Genomic DNA, 13398 nt, shown 5'->3' with positions numbered 1-13398 from the left:
ATGCACAGTGCATTCTTCCATCACATGTACAGTGCACTCTTCCATCACATGTACAGCTGATTCTCAAGATTTTGCACACTAATAAGATGCTATTGAGCCCACACTACTACACTGTCTGAGCCAAGGACTACATGCTTTCTGGTAAGTTTTGATCACAATACTGGGTGGGGTGAATATATTTAATATGAAATACATTATTTTTTGTTAACTAGTAAATAGTAGCCTATAGAAAAGTGTGTTTAAATCATTTTTTAACTTGTTAACAATTTCTGCTAGTAAGCTTTTGCTAACATGTAGGTTTTAGCTTGCTTGAGCCTGCTAACTGAGGAGTGTTAATTCACCTGTTTCATACATGTCTCATTTTAAAACATTTATCTTACAAAGGAGTTGTTTAATCTAACTGCTTAACTATTTATCTACATGGAATTGTATTTGTTGTTAGATTTTTTATCATTTTTTTCTAATCTTTACAGGACAATCTGATATGTGGAGACATTTCCTTCTAATGTAGAAGGAAAAGCTGTGTACATTTGCAAATACTATGCCAAATCATATGTGAAGAATGCAACAAAGATGCAGAATAATCTGGCCACGTGCATAAAGTTCCCTCAGCGCTCACAACAAGCAACCTCTGACTTCTATTAGAGGTGAAAATGATGAATCAGACACCTTATCGATAGCAACAGCTCATGGTCCTCCTGGAATCAGAAGTTTTTGATGCAATGGAGGAATGTAGTCAGAGAAATGCTGATGAATGTCTTGCTCGAGCTGTGTATGCAACTGGTTCACCTCTGATGCTCACAGGCAATGTGTATTGGAAGAGATTACTGAATGTTCTTTGCCCAGCATACACCCCTCCAACCAGATATGCTTTATCCACTCATTTGCTGGATGCAAAGTTCAAGTGAAGGTCAAGCAAATCATAAAGAAAGCAGACTGTATTGCAATCATCTCTGATTGGTGGTCGAATGTTCATGGGCAAGGAATAATTAACTACATCATCTCCACCCCTCAACCAGTATTCTAGAAGAGCACAGACACAAGGGACAACAGACACACCGGTCTCTACATTGCAGATGAGCTGAAGTCAGTCATCAATGACCTTGGACCACAGAAGGTATTTGCACTGGTGACAGACAATGCTGCGAACATGAAGGCTGCTTATTCTAAAGTGGAGGAGTCCTACCCTCACATTACACCCATTGGCTGTGCTGCTCATGCATTGAATCTTCTCCTCAAGGACATCTTGGCACTGAAAACAATGGATACACTCTACAAGAGAGCCAAGGAAATGGTTAGGTATGTGAAGGGTCATCAAGTTATAGCAGCAATCTACCTCACCAAGCAAAGTGAGAAGAATAAGAGCACCACATGGAAGCTGCCCAGTAACACCTGTTGGGGTGGTGTTGTCATGTTTGACAGTCTCCTGGAGGGGAAGGAGTCTCTCCAAGAAATGCCCATATCACAGTCTGCCGATATGGACAGTCCCATCAAGAGGATTATCCTGGATGATGTATTTTGTGAGAGAGTGGTAAGCAGCATGAAACCTATAGCAGTAGCCATTGCACGGATTGAGGGAAACAATGCCATCCTGTCTGATGTTCAGACTCTGCTTGCAGATGTAAGGGAAGAAATCTGTACTGCCCTGCCCACTTCACCATAGCTCCAAGCAGAGGAAACTGCAGTTCTGAAATAGATCAAAAAGCGTGAAGACTTCTGCCTGAAGCCCATACACGCCACAGTGTACATGTTGGACCCCAAGTATGCTGGCAAGAGCATCCTGTCTAGTGCAGAGATCAACAAGGCCTATGGTGTCATCACTACCGTGTCTCGCCACCTTGGCCTGGATCTGGATAATGTTCTTGGCAGTCTGGCGAAGTATACTTCCAAGCAAGGGCTTTGGGATGGAGATGCAATTTTGCAGTCGTGCCAACATATCTCATATCTGAGGCTCTTTCCCCTGTTGCCTCTATCATCCTCCAAATCCCATCATCTTCATCCGCCTCAGAACGCAACTGGTCCTTGTTTGGGAACACACACACCAAAGCACACAACTGGCTGACCAATACAAGGGTTGAAAGATTGGTGGCCACTGGGGAACTTTGAGGCTTTTTGAGCCTGACAACGAGCAGTATATTTTTCCCATTCACTAGGCTACACTTGACAAGCAATTCACTTATTCCATTATTTGGCACTGTGCATACGCATAGTCATGTACATTTACGCACACTCTCAAGCAAACGTTCATATTGATAAATCTCACACTTCACGTGGAAATGATCCAACGTATGGTATACGTACAAACTTGTGCCCACAAATAATTGATAAATGAGGCCCAAGGTGTGCAAAGCTCTTAGAGACTTACCCAGAAGTACTTATATTTTTCTGTATTCAATTTTCAATAAATTAGCAAAAATGTCTAAAAATATATTTTCACTTTGTCGTTATGGGGTATTGTGTGTAGATGGGCGAGAAACAAATATATTGAAACCATTTTGAATTCAGGCTGTAACACGACATAATGTGGAATAAGTCAAGAGGTATGAATACTTTCTGAAGGCACTGTATTCTTGTCATATTCACCAGTCAACTCCATTACATTCAAAAGTTACTTCAACTTCAACCAGTGAATGCTAGAGATGAAAATGCATATTTTTAAGGGGTATGCAGTAGGTTGATAACGATATCACCAAAGTATGTTGTCTCAGACATTTCAAACAACATTCCCAGCGAATGGGAAAACAGTAATTTAAGAGAATGAACCAGATTTAAGAAGGCAACTCTGGGTCTAATTTGAATGGGCGCCAACAGCAGATTTTGTGGGATTTTTACATCCGTACCCCAGTACGACCCACGTGGCCCAGTGAATGTCACTCCGTGAGGGACTATAAGATCCCAAAAGATTATGACAATAAATGCCTCTTGATAATCAGATTTTCTCTGCGCTGTGTAGGTTTATTGTTAGCATATTATATGCTAATTGAGGGTGAAATTGATTGTAGCTACAATCCTGATTCTGATTGCATAAACAACTTTTTACAGATTTACTTTGTTTTCAACTCATTTTTTACTTGTATTTGTATTCACAGTGGAGAAATGGCAGACCATTACAGGGATGCGCAGACACACCTGTCTACCCAGGATGCTATACTTCAGCAGCTCAAAGAGGCCTGTCTATCTCAGCAGGAAGCCCAGGTTAAAGTAAGTATCCTGCACCTCCACTCAGCTCCATTCACTGTTTGAAACAACATCAGAGGAACTGGCCGTTACTGCAAGGAGCGGTAGACTACTGACTCCTACTAGTTGTGTACTATGGAGACCAAGTTAATGCCCACTATTCATGCTGTCAGATTGACCGAAGAAAGGCCAATTATATTTTCCACCAAATTTTACATAGATGTACCCCATCTCTCATTCTGTGTGTGTGTGTGTCTTCTACTTGACTGCACTGGACCCCTCTCGGAGCACAGTACGTATCCCAGACCTCTCACGCTTGACGAACCAGAGACAAAAAGTGCCAGGGGGTGAACACGTCCACTGGCTGCATTTTGCATGCACCACCTACCAGAGTAGAGTGGTTGGATACCCACACACACACAAACACACATACACACATCTCTAATGAGTGTGGGCCTGAAACACACACCACCCCTGGGGGAACCCGGCACTCTGTTATGTTAACTACTGCATGCAATCTCCACTAAAGTAGTGTAAGCAGAAAGTTGAATTATTCACACCGGGGGGGGGGGGGGGGGGGGGGGGTTCGGGTAATTAAGAGTGTCTTGTACTTCCTTCATAATTCATTGGCATTATAGGCCTGGTGTGTTTTTTTGTGTGGTAAACAGAGCTGGCACATGATGTGGCGAGAGATTAGGCAACTTGACGGTTGTGCCCAGAATGGTCATGTTCTCTCATTTAGCCTGCGGGCAGCTGGGGGACAGAGGGTGGTGTGGAAGGAGGGGATGGGATGGTGGTTAGGGTTAGTCTGCTTCACCTGGTCTTGTAACTTACCCCTCCCCCACATCTGTCCTAACTCCCACCCCCATTGCCATGTCATGAGAAGACCTATGCCATAACTAGGTCACCACCTGTATTTAAAATGGATTACATTTAGATTTTTTTTCTGACTGGCCTACACACATAATACCCCATAATGTCAAAGTGGAATTATGTATTCCGAAATGTAAAAACATTTATAAAAAGTGAAAATCTGAAATGTCTTGAGTCAGTAAGTTGTCAACCCCTTTGTTATGGCAAGCATAAATAAGTTCAGGAGTAAAAATGTGCTTAACAAGTCCCATAATAAGTTGCATGGACTGTTCACTAATAGAGTTTAACATGATTTATGAATGACTACCTCACCTCTGTACCCCACATATAGAAAGTGTTATGTTTGGGGGCAAGTCCAATACAACACATTACCAATACAACACGGTACCACTCTGCATATTTTCAAGCATAATGGTGGCTGTATAATGTTATGGGTATGCTTGTAATCATTAATTAAGGACTGGGGAGTTTTTCAGGATAAAAAAGAAATGGAATGGAGCTAAGCACAGCAAAATCTTAGAGGAAAACCTGGTTCAGTCTGCTTTCCACCAGACGCTGGGAGATGTTTATTTTTATTTACCTTTATTTAACCAGGTAGGCAAGTTGAGAACAAGTTCTCATTTACAATTGCGACCTGGCCAAGATAAAGCAAAGCAGTTTGACAGATAAAACGACACAGAGTTACACATGGAGTAAAAACAAACATACAGTCAATAATGCAGTATAAACAAGTCTATATACAATGTGAGCAAATGAGGTGAGAAGGGAGGTAAAGGCAAAAAAGGCCATGATGGCAAAGTAAATACAATATAGCAAGTAAAATACTGGAATGGTAGTTTTGCAATGGAAGAATGTGCAAAGTAGAAATAAAAATAATGGGGTGCAAAGGAGCAAAATAAAAAAATTAATTAAAATTAAATACAGTTGGGAAAGAGGTAGTTGTTTGGGCTAAATTATAGGTGGGCTATGTACAGGTGCAGTAATCTGTGAGCTGCTCTGACAGTTGGTGCTTAAAGCTAGTGAGGGAGATAAGTGTTTCCAGTTTCAGAGATTTTTGTAGTTCGTTCCAGTCATTGGCAGCAGAGAACTGGAAGGAGAGGCGGCCAAAGAAAGAATTTGTTTTGGGGGTGACTAGAGAGATATACCTGCTGGAGCGTGTGCTACAGGTGGGAGATGCTATGGTGACCAGCGAGCTGAGATAAGGGGGGACTTTACCTAGCAGGGTCTTGTAGATGACATGGAGCCAGTGGGTTTGGCGACGAGTATGAAGCGAGGGCCAGCCAACGAGAGCGTACAGGTCACAATGGTGGGTAGTATATGGGGCTTTGGTGATAAAACGGATTGCACTGTGATAGACTGCATCCAATTTGTTGAGTAGGGTATTGGAGGCTATTTTGTAAATGACATCGCCAAAGTCGAGGATTGGTAGGATGGTCAGTTTTACAAGGGTATGTTTGGCAGCATGAGTGAAGGATGCTTTGTTGCGAAATAGGAAGCCAATTCTAGATTTAACTTTGGATTGGAGATTAATTCACCTTCCAGCAGGACAATAACCTAAAATTGCCAAATCTACAATGTAGTGGCTCACCAAGAAGACCGTTAATGTTCCAGAGTGGCCGAGTTACAGTTTTGACTTAAATCTTAAATCTACTTGAATCTACAGCAAGACCTGAAAATGGTTGTCTACCAATGGTCAATAACCATTTGGAAAAGAATAATAGGCAGATGTTGCACATTCCAGATGTGGAAAGCTCTTAGAGACTTACCCAGAAAGACTCACAGCTGTAATCGCTGTCAAAGGTGCTTCTACAAAGTATTGACTCAGAGGTGTGAATCCTAATGTAAATGAGATATTTCTGTATTTAATTTTCAATACATTTGGAAACATTTCTAAAAACATGTTTTCACTTTGTCATTATGAGGTATTGTCTGTAGATGGGTGAATTTAAAAAAAATCTAAATTCAGGCTGTAACACAACAACATGCGGAATAAGTCAAGGGGTATGAATACTTTCTAAAGGCACTGTATTATGTTGAGTACATTCTCTGAACATATTGTCAATATAATGTTCTGAGAAGGTTACAAGCCAACCTTGCATTATTTCCATTGTACAACGTATCGAATAGACTTCAGTTAGATGATACGTGAGCCTGTTTTATTCGAATTGACAGGCAGAGAAGTATTCATATAAATGATCCTCATCTTCATATTGCATAACTTCTAGTGATTAGACCATGATGGTGTTTGTTATAGAATTTGCAAAAGGGTCCTGGTAATTTGGATAAAAGTCTTAATTGGCGTGTGATAGATTGACTGGGCTCAGAGTTTAGACGGAAGGCGGCAGACGATGGCAAGGCTTTAGAGAGGCTATTGATTGGGCGTACTTACAAACACTCCCACCCAAACTAAGAGGAGGGCTTAAAAGTGCAAGGCAAATTGGTCACGACTTGTCAATCATTTACACTAAGATGTATGCTGAGGGATTGGCTGCTTCAACTCCAGACTGCTCCTTTTAATGGAAAAGAGAAAAGGCTGAATTCAGAGGAATCTTTATAGATCTGTCTTTTTACTACAACCCCCTCCGTTCAGAGACAAATGGGATTAGCTCAACTAATTGAACTTTTTAAATGACTCTGGATCTGAGCACTATGTCATCAGTATCTAAGTGGTTATTGGACCAGAATTAGGTAAGGGACATTCTGTGTTGTGGGATTCTTCAACCGTACATCACACATACCATGTAATATGCTCAGCTGTGGTTAGAACTAGTGAGAAACTGCCCTTTTGGAGAAGCTCAGAGAACTATCAATAACAGTACATTCATTAATGCACACACACATTTGTACATTTCTCTGTGTAACTGCTTATGTCTACTGGAGAGACGAGCAGAGAGCTGCAGTACGTGGGAGCTCTCAGCGCTCTGATTCCATCTGTCAGGTTCCTGAACCGCCGGCCCACTCCAGCCCACCAGGCCGACCCCTCCCCCACACAGCCCACTGCTCTATACAACACAAGAAGTCAACCCAGAGCTGTTTAAAAGGTCAGCAGGACTACACCACAGCCAGCCTTAACATTTGAGTGGCAGAGGTAAATATCTCAGAGTGGTTGAGATGGGCCGAGTCCTCGTGCACTGCTTCAACGAGCAATGTGAATGGGAGATACGCTGGGTTGCTTCCCCTGGGTGAACTCCTATTCACTGGGTCTTCTTTTAACAGGGCTTTACTGAAGCTGTATAGACCTTTTGGGTTATTATTAGTCTCTCACTACAGACTACCATTCATTGTCTCTGACAGCATCCTGTTTTGATATGCAGATATATGCTGGCTGGTCAAATTGCTAGTTATGTTTATATGGAGGTGGACAACCTTGAGAGGTTTGTGTGTATGTGCGTATAGTTAAATGATTCATCTGGTGTGGGTGTGTATTGTGTTGTGACCTCAAGGACAGGAGGGCATCATGGTGGGTCATCTGGGCCCTGCTGCCTGCCAGTCCCGTCCTCTCCTTCCCCCCTCCGCCTCTCCAGCCCGCTCCCTCTGGCCACCGCCTTGTGTGCAGCGTGCTCTGGCGGCTAAAGGCGCTCGTTAAAGGCCATAACTTATCTCACGTTTGAAGCTAATGGGAGGAATACTGGCCGCAGTGAAAAATAAATGACATTTCTACCCCCCCTCTCTCCCTGCCCTCCTAACCTGCAGCGTAATATAGCAGCGGTGAGGGTATGCATTACAGATCTGAGGCCTTAGAATTTATCTGTGCTGCACTACGCTGACTGATGCATTTGAAAATAATGTACTGGAGCCGGAGCATTACAGGGACCCCGTAACTAATGGAGAGCTCTCGCCCCGTGGCCGCCACTGTATATCATTCAGCTGTACTACCTCATCAAGCCCCGGCCCTGCACACAATCCTCTGCAGGCAGGCAGACAGACAGGCAGGCAGGCAAGGCTCCCAGACCAGCAGCTCACTGGCTACAGCAGCAGAGGACCTGCAATATATCCCCTCTCCGTCCTTCCTTCTTTCTCTCTTTTTAATTGTCATTCTCTCTCATGATGCCCTCTTACTAATTAATACATAAGCCTACCTTCATAATGTGCTGTCATTGCTCTCTGTGAACGAGGAACCGTAATAACCGTTCAGATTGATGCGTCAAAGTCTACTCTGAAGGCCATCATTGTGCTTCATAATAACTGAGACATTTTGAGGCCAAGTTGCTGAGTCATTTTCATTTGACCAATCAGATATCAGAGCATAAGACATACTGTATCTGCGGCATTAAAACAAATGTAACATTTTTGTCACCTGCGCTAGTTCAGTGAAATGTAACCTTTATTTAATTAGGCAAGTCAGTTAAGAACAAAATCTTATTTACAATGACGGCCTACTGGGGAATAGTGGGTTAACTGCCTTGTTCAGGGGCAGAACGACAGATTTTTACCTTGTCAGCTCAGGGATTCGAGCCAGCAACCTTTCAGTTACTGGCCCAACGCTTTAACCACTAGGCTACCTGCTATTATAGTATTTTAAAATAAAAAAGTAAAGTAGAACAAAAACATGTGAAATATAAATAAGAAGATCACGAGAAAGTAAGTAAGCTATATACAGAGTCAGTTCCAGGGTTAGTGCCAATACCATATTTACAATGTGCAGGGATCCTGGAGTGGTAGGTTTAGATATGTGTAGGGGTAAGGTGACTAGGCAACAGGATATATGTACAATGTACAGTGGCAAGGGCTGTTCTCTATAATGGTTGAAAATGCAAAAACATTTGAAACATTGGTGGAGTGGGCCAGATCAGAGTAGATAAACAGGAATATCACTTTTCAAGCATAATATAACTGCTTGATCATTTATCTTTTAGGCCTCCTATTTCCTCTCACTTGCTTCACCTCCCTTTTCACAGGCCATTTTTATTTAATGGTGTTTATGTTTAATAGCTGTATCAGACAGCAGCCGCTCACTGCCCTTTTCCAGCCAAATCAAGGGAAAGAAAGAGGGAAAGGCCAAATGAATTCCATCCAGCGAGAGGTCAGAGAGACAGACAGAGAGTACATAGCAATGCCTTTTCCCCAGTAGGCAGCGAGATACGATGCTAATAAGATCAGAAGAGAAGAGGAGAGGCCGCACCCCCGGGTCGACCATAAAGAGTTTCAGTATATATTTTTTAAAGAAAACACCCTGAAAAAATTATGATGTCTGCTTTGAAATGCATTAATAATCAGGAGTGGACTGTTTTGTTCTAGGATAGGAAATAGGATTGAAATTCCCTTGTCTAGGGGAGGGCAGGCGTGGGCGAGAGGGAGTTGGGGCCTTAGAGAGATTTAAAGGAAAGGCAGAGGGTGGAATGTGAAGTGTGTTGTTGTGAATGAGGTTGAGGAGGCCTCTTCCTTCCTGCTCTCCTTCCATCTTGCTTTCCGTCCAGGTGTACAGGGCAAGGGGAAGAGAAGACAGGAAGAGGCTCTCATTATTGCTGGTTTTCGTTTTCTCTTAATGGAATGCTCTGGATGGTGGTGGGTGTTTGAACCCTCTGCATGTCTCCCATGTTCCTCCCGCCGTGATAACACCTGTTCTCTAACAAAGATGCCTCTGACTCACTCACGGGAAGAGAGGAAGGAATATGAGGAATATTTGAAAAAATAACATATATCTTAGAGCATGATGAAAAAGACTTGAAAGCTTTGTCTTTCTCTCCCCTTCTATCCTAATTGGAAATTCATTGAATACCTAATGAAATGAAAACGGAAGGATGTGTGCTGTTTTTCTCCCTTTCTTATATAATACATCAGAACATTTTGGTGCCGTGCCAAGTTTGTAATACAGTAGAATCCTTATTATTAAAGTGTAATATAATTCTAATACTTTGTAATTGTAAAATGCATTGCGGTGTATAATGAAGTGCCGTCTCAAGCAGATTTTCTGCCCCTTTTGATGTATGAAGGTCAGACGTCTCTCTGTATATACATATAGGCAACAGCTCTGGGCTGTTTCCATACTGAAGACCCGGCCCACTGTCTAAAATAGGGGAAATACCTGTTTGTCATCACAAATACTTAATTCACTTAAATTCATTTTAGTAACTCGGCTGTAATCTTGGTAAGGTATTACTAATTAGATTTCCTTATTGGATTTTTTTATTTGGTTTCGGTCCTAATCAATGCAATTTTATTCACTTTCATTACATTTTGACACACCGTCAAGCGTTATGATCCAGATATCTGTAGGACTAGTACTTTATATGGAGACAGATGGCCGAGGTCCCTATAGTTGGTTGGTTGGATTGACTGAGTGATTCATCCTCCAGTAGTTGTGAGGATCCAGGGAGAGAGCTCCAGGGCTTGGCCTTGTGTCGTTGTCACTGAGAGGCAGGCAGGCAGGACGCCCGGACAGACAGGGATTTCATTGTGACTGAGCATGTGCGGCTGGCTGGTGGTTTCAGTGTTGTGTCAGGCTAAGGCAGGCGGGTGGCCAGCCCAGGGGAAGCGGTTGATCAGGTTGGTCAGACCTATTTCTGACTGACTTCCTATGTGAGGGGAGATGGGCCGTGTGAGGTGGCACTGACCAGGACAGAAGGTGACCCTGGGGAGGGAGTATAGGTACTGTAGGCAGAGCAGCAGGTCAGAACTGAGCCACTGACCAGGACAGAGAAGGTGACCCTGGGGAGGGAGTATAGGTACTATAGGCAGAGCAGCAGGTCAGAACTGAGCCACTGACCAGGACAGAGAAGGTGACCCTGGGGAGGGAGTATAGGTACTGTAGGCAGAGCAGCAGGTCAGAACTGAGCCACTGACCGGTCAGTCCACCTAGAGGGAGATAGAGCTTCTCGTAAACCCATCGTCACTCTGTGTTTGACTATGTCTGGACACAGGCCTGGTTCTGTTTCAACCCCACACTGAAACCTCTTCAGCAGCAGCCCAATGGTTGAGCTTCAGTTAGTATGGCTCTAAAGCACTCTTCACTGGGCTGGGAACCTGGCACTCTCACTAAGCAAACAGTATATGGGCTCTACTCTTCTCTGCCTGAATAGTCCTCTCTCATGGCATTGTGATCCAGCCAGCCAGGTCCACCTAAAGCGCTGTAATGGCTGTGTGAAAAGGGTTTGCTGGGAATGGTTTTAAACGGTGGAGAGCTCTGAAGAGGCCGACGGTCGGACAGATATCACCTAACAGCCTGCCGTTAAAAGGTTGACTGTGCCGTGCTGGAATGGAGGTGTCCTATTGTCGGCCCAATTTCAGCTAATCCACCACGCCTGATTGTTTGCTGAAGTGCACATTTGGGGTGGACATTCATTAGTCCTCCACTGGAGGTTTATACCATGATGTCCTTTATTTTGGTATTTTTCCAGTTTTTATTTTATTTTTGTGTGTGTTTTTTATTTTTTTTACATGGGCTATCATTTATAATTTCCCCAAGCTACTGAATCTCATCTACTCTGGTTAATTTAGACCGCCCTCCCAACATCAGAGTGCATATCCTATTTTTTGGGGATGCTTGCAAATAACATGGAGCATCTCAATGTGAAAGCATTATCCAAATTGCAATTGGTAAATGTTGCGCTAGATGTATTTTGGTACCCCATCTGCAACAGCCTCAGTACCCAGACACAGTCTCTGTCTGCCCCCCCCCACCCCCCGGCCTGTGCTTTGATGTGGGTTATCAGTGAGCCCCATCCTCCCAGCCCCTCCATGTCAGCACCTTTTGATGTAGCCTATGTGCACTTCCAAATATAATTTTTAATAAGGAGTCATTATCATTTAGATTTCTTGCTGAATGAGAAGAGTGACCTCTGGTATTTATCTGGTGAGGGGGTCATGGTGATGATGTGTGTATGGTGCTGTGGTAGTGGCAGACAGACAGACAGACAGATATGGCTCATTAACATTAACCCAAAATGCTTACTATGTGCATTCTGGAAAGATTGGGTAGAAGCCACTTATATGGGGAGCTGTATATTGTGGCAGTCATTAACATCTCTTATGTGTCTGGTAATCAGAATATCTTCTCTAGCAGTTCCCTGAGTAAGTCAGTTTGGGTCTAAGCACTCTGGTCTGCATACTAGTAGTTAAATAAATCAGCAGTTATTTAGAACTTACTGTAGATGTAGCTTGTTGGAGATGCGTGTGTGTACGTACGTGTGTAGTGGTGCGTAGACTTATTATGAAGCTCACCTGCCCTGAATAATGGCATTACAGAGCAGGTTGGGGGACTGGCCTTGGCTGTGTTGGTGTCACGCCCTCGCCATAGAGAGGCTTTTATTCTCTATTTTGGGTAGGCCATGGTGTGACTAAGGTGGGCATTCTAGTTTCTTTAATTCTATGTTTTGTATTTCTTTGGTTTTGGCTGAGTGTGGTTCTCAATCAGAGGCAGCTGTCTATCGTTGTCTCTGATTGGGAATCATACTTAGCTAGCCTGTTTTCCCACCTATGTTGTGGGATCTTGTTTTTTGTTAGCTCTGTGAAGCCTACAGAACGTGACGTTTGTTATTCTTTTGTTGTTTTGTTTGGTGTTCTGAGAAAATAAAGAATCATGAACACGTACCACGCTGCACCTTGGTCTACTTCTTCAGACGAACATTACAGTTGGACTGTGTAAGGCAGGGAGGGTAGCAGCTGCGCCCTCACACACAACAAGGCTCCTCTAATTTGGCAGAGCTCACCATGGACTCCCTCCACCTCGTTGAAGGAGAGTCTCAAGAACTAATATCATCCTGTTTTTATCAGGCAGTGAGCGAGCGGAGAGAAGTCCCAAGGCCCTGACAGGACAAAGAGCCTCTCCACACGCCTACCTCTTTAATATCTTTCTGCAGACCAGGACGCAATTAGCATGTTAATGAAGGGATCTGAAACCTCTAAAGATCAAGACAATAGGAGTCCTTTCTGGGCGCCTGAAGATAACAAATAACCTTTAATGGAAATTACCAGATGATATGTACAGTGTTTATCGTATGAAATACTCATTTTTAAGAGTAATCTACGAAACGCTGGCGTTTATCTTTTTCTTTATGCTTTTGAGCCCCATGCCTGCCTCTAGCTTATTTTGGTTAATTACATTGAGGACATTTTATGCTTGTCTCTTTTAAAAATGTCTTGCGGTTATCTGCGTATTCTCCCTGCCCTACTTGATGTTGGTGCATGCTGGCTAAGCTGTGAGAGGATCATTTAGGAGCCCTGGTGCTGCAGCTTTGTCACAGCGGTGAGAGATCAAAGAGACCCCAAATGCTCAGATTCAGGAAGAAGAGTACCAAATCACACTGGTCTCCTGGGCAGGCCTGGTGTTGGTAGCATTGGGTCAAACTCAAGATAATGAGGAGTGTGTTACAGCCCCTTTAAAACCACACAGATGTTCACACATGCCCA

The 13398-nt window shown here is 43.3% G+C and overlaps 1 protein-coding gene across 5 annotated transcripts in view; it reads left to right on the top strand.

The window, feature by feature from the left end:
• The window catches only part of pmfbp1 (polyamine modulated factor 1 binding protein 1), a 267939-nt gene that overhangs the window by 60505 nt on the left and 194036 nt on the right, over positions 1-13398 (top strand). For all 5 annotated transcript variants that reach the window (XM_031830907.1, XM_031830908.1, XM_031830909.1 and 2 more), the window contains exon 5: positions 3090-3201. In XM_031830907.1, coding sequence (XP_031686767.1) covers positions 3090-3201 — 112 coding nt within the window. The remainder of the gene's footprint in view (positions 1-3089; positions 3202-13398) is intronic.

The sequence above is a fragment of the Oncorhynchus kisutch genome, linkage group LG8, assembly GCF_002021735.2.
Source record: "Oncorhynchus kisutch isolate 150728-3 linkage group LG8, Okis_V2, whole genome shotgun sequence".
NCBI lineage: Eukaryota > Metazoa > Chordata > Actinopteri > Salmoniformes > Salmonidae > Oncorhynchus > Oncorhynchus kisutch.
Note: the sequence above shows the minus strand (reverse complement) of the source record. Positions and strands in the feature narration are given on the sequence as shown.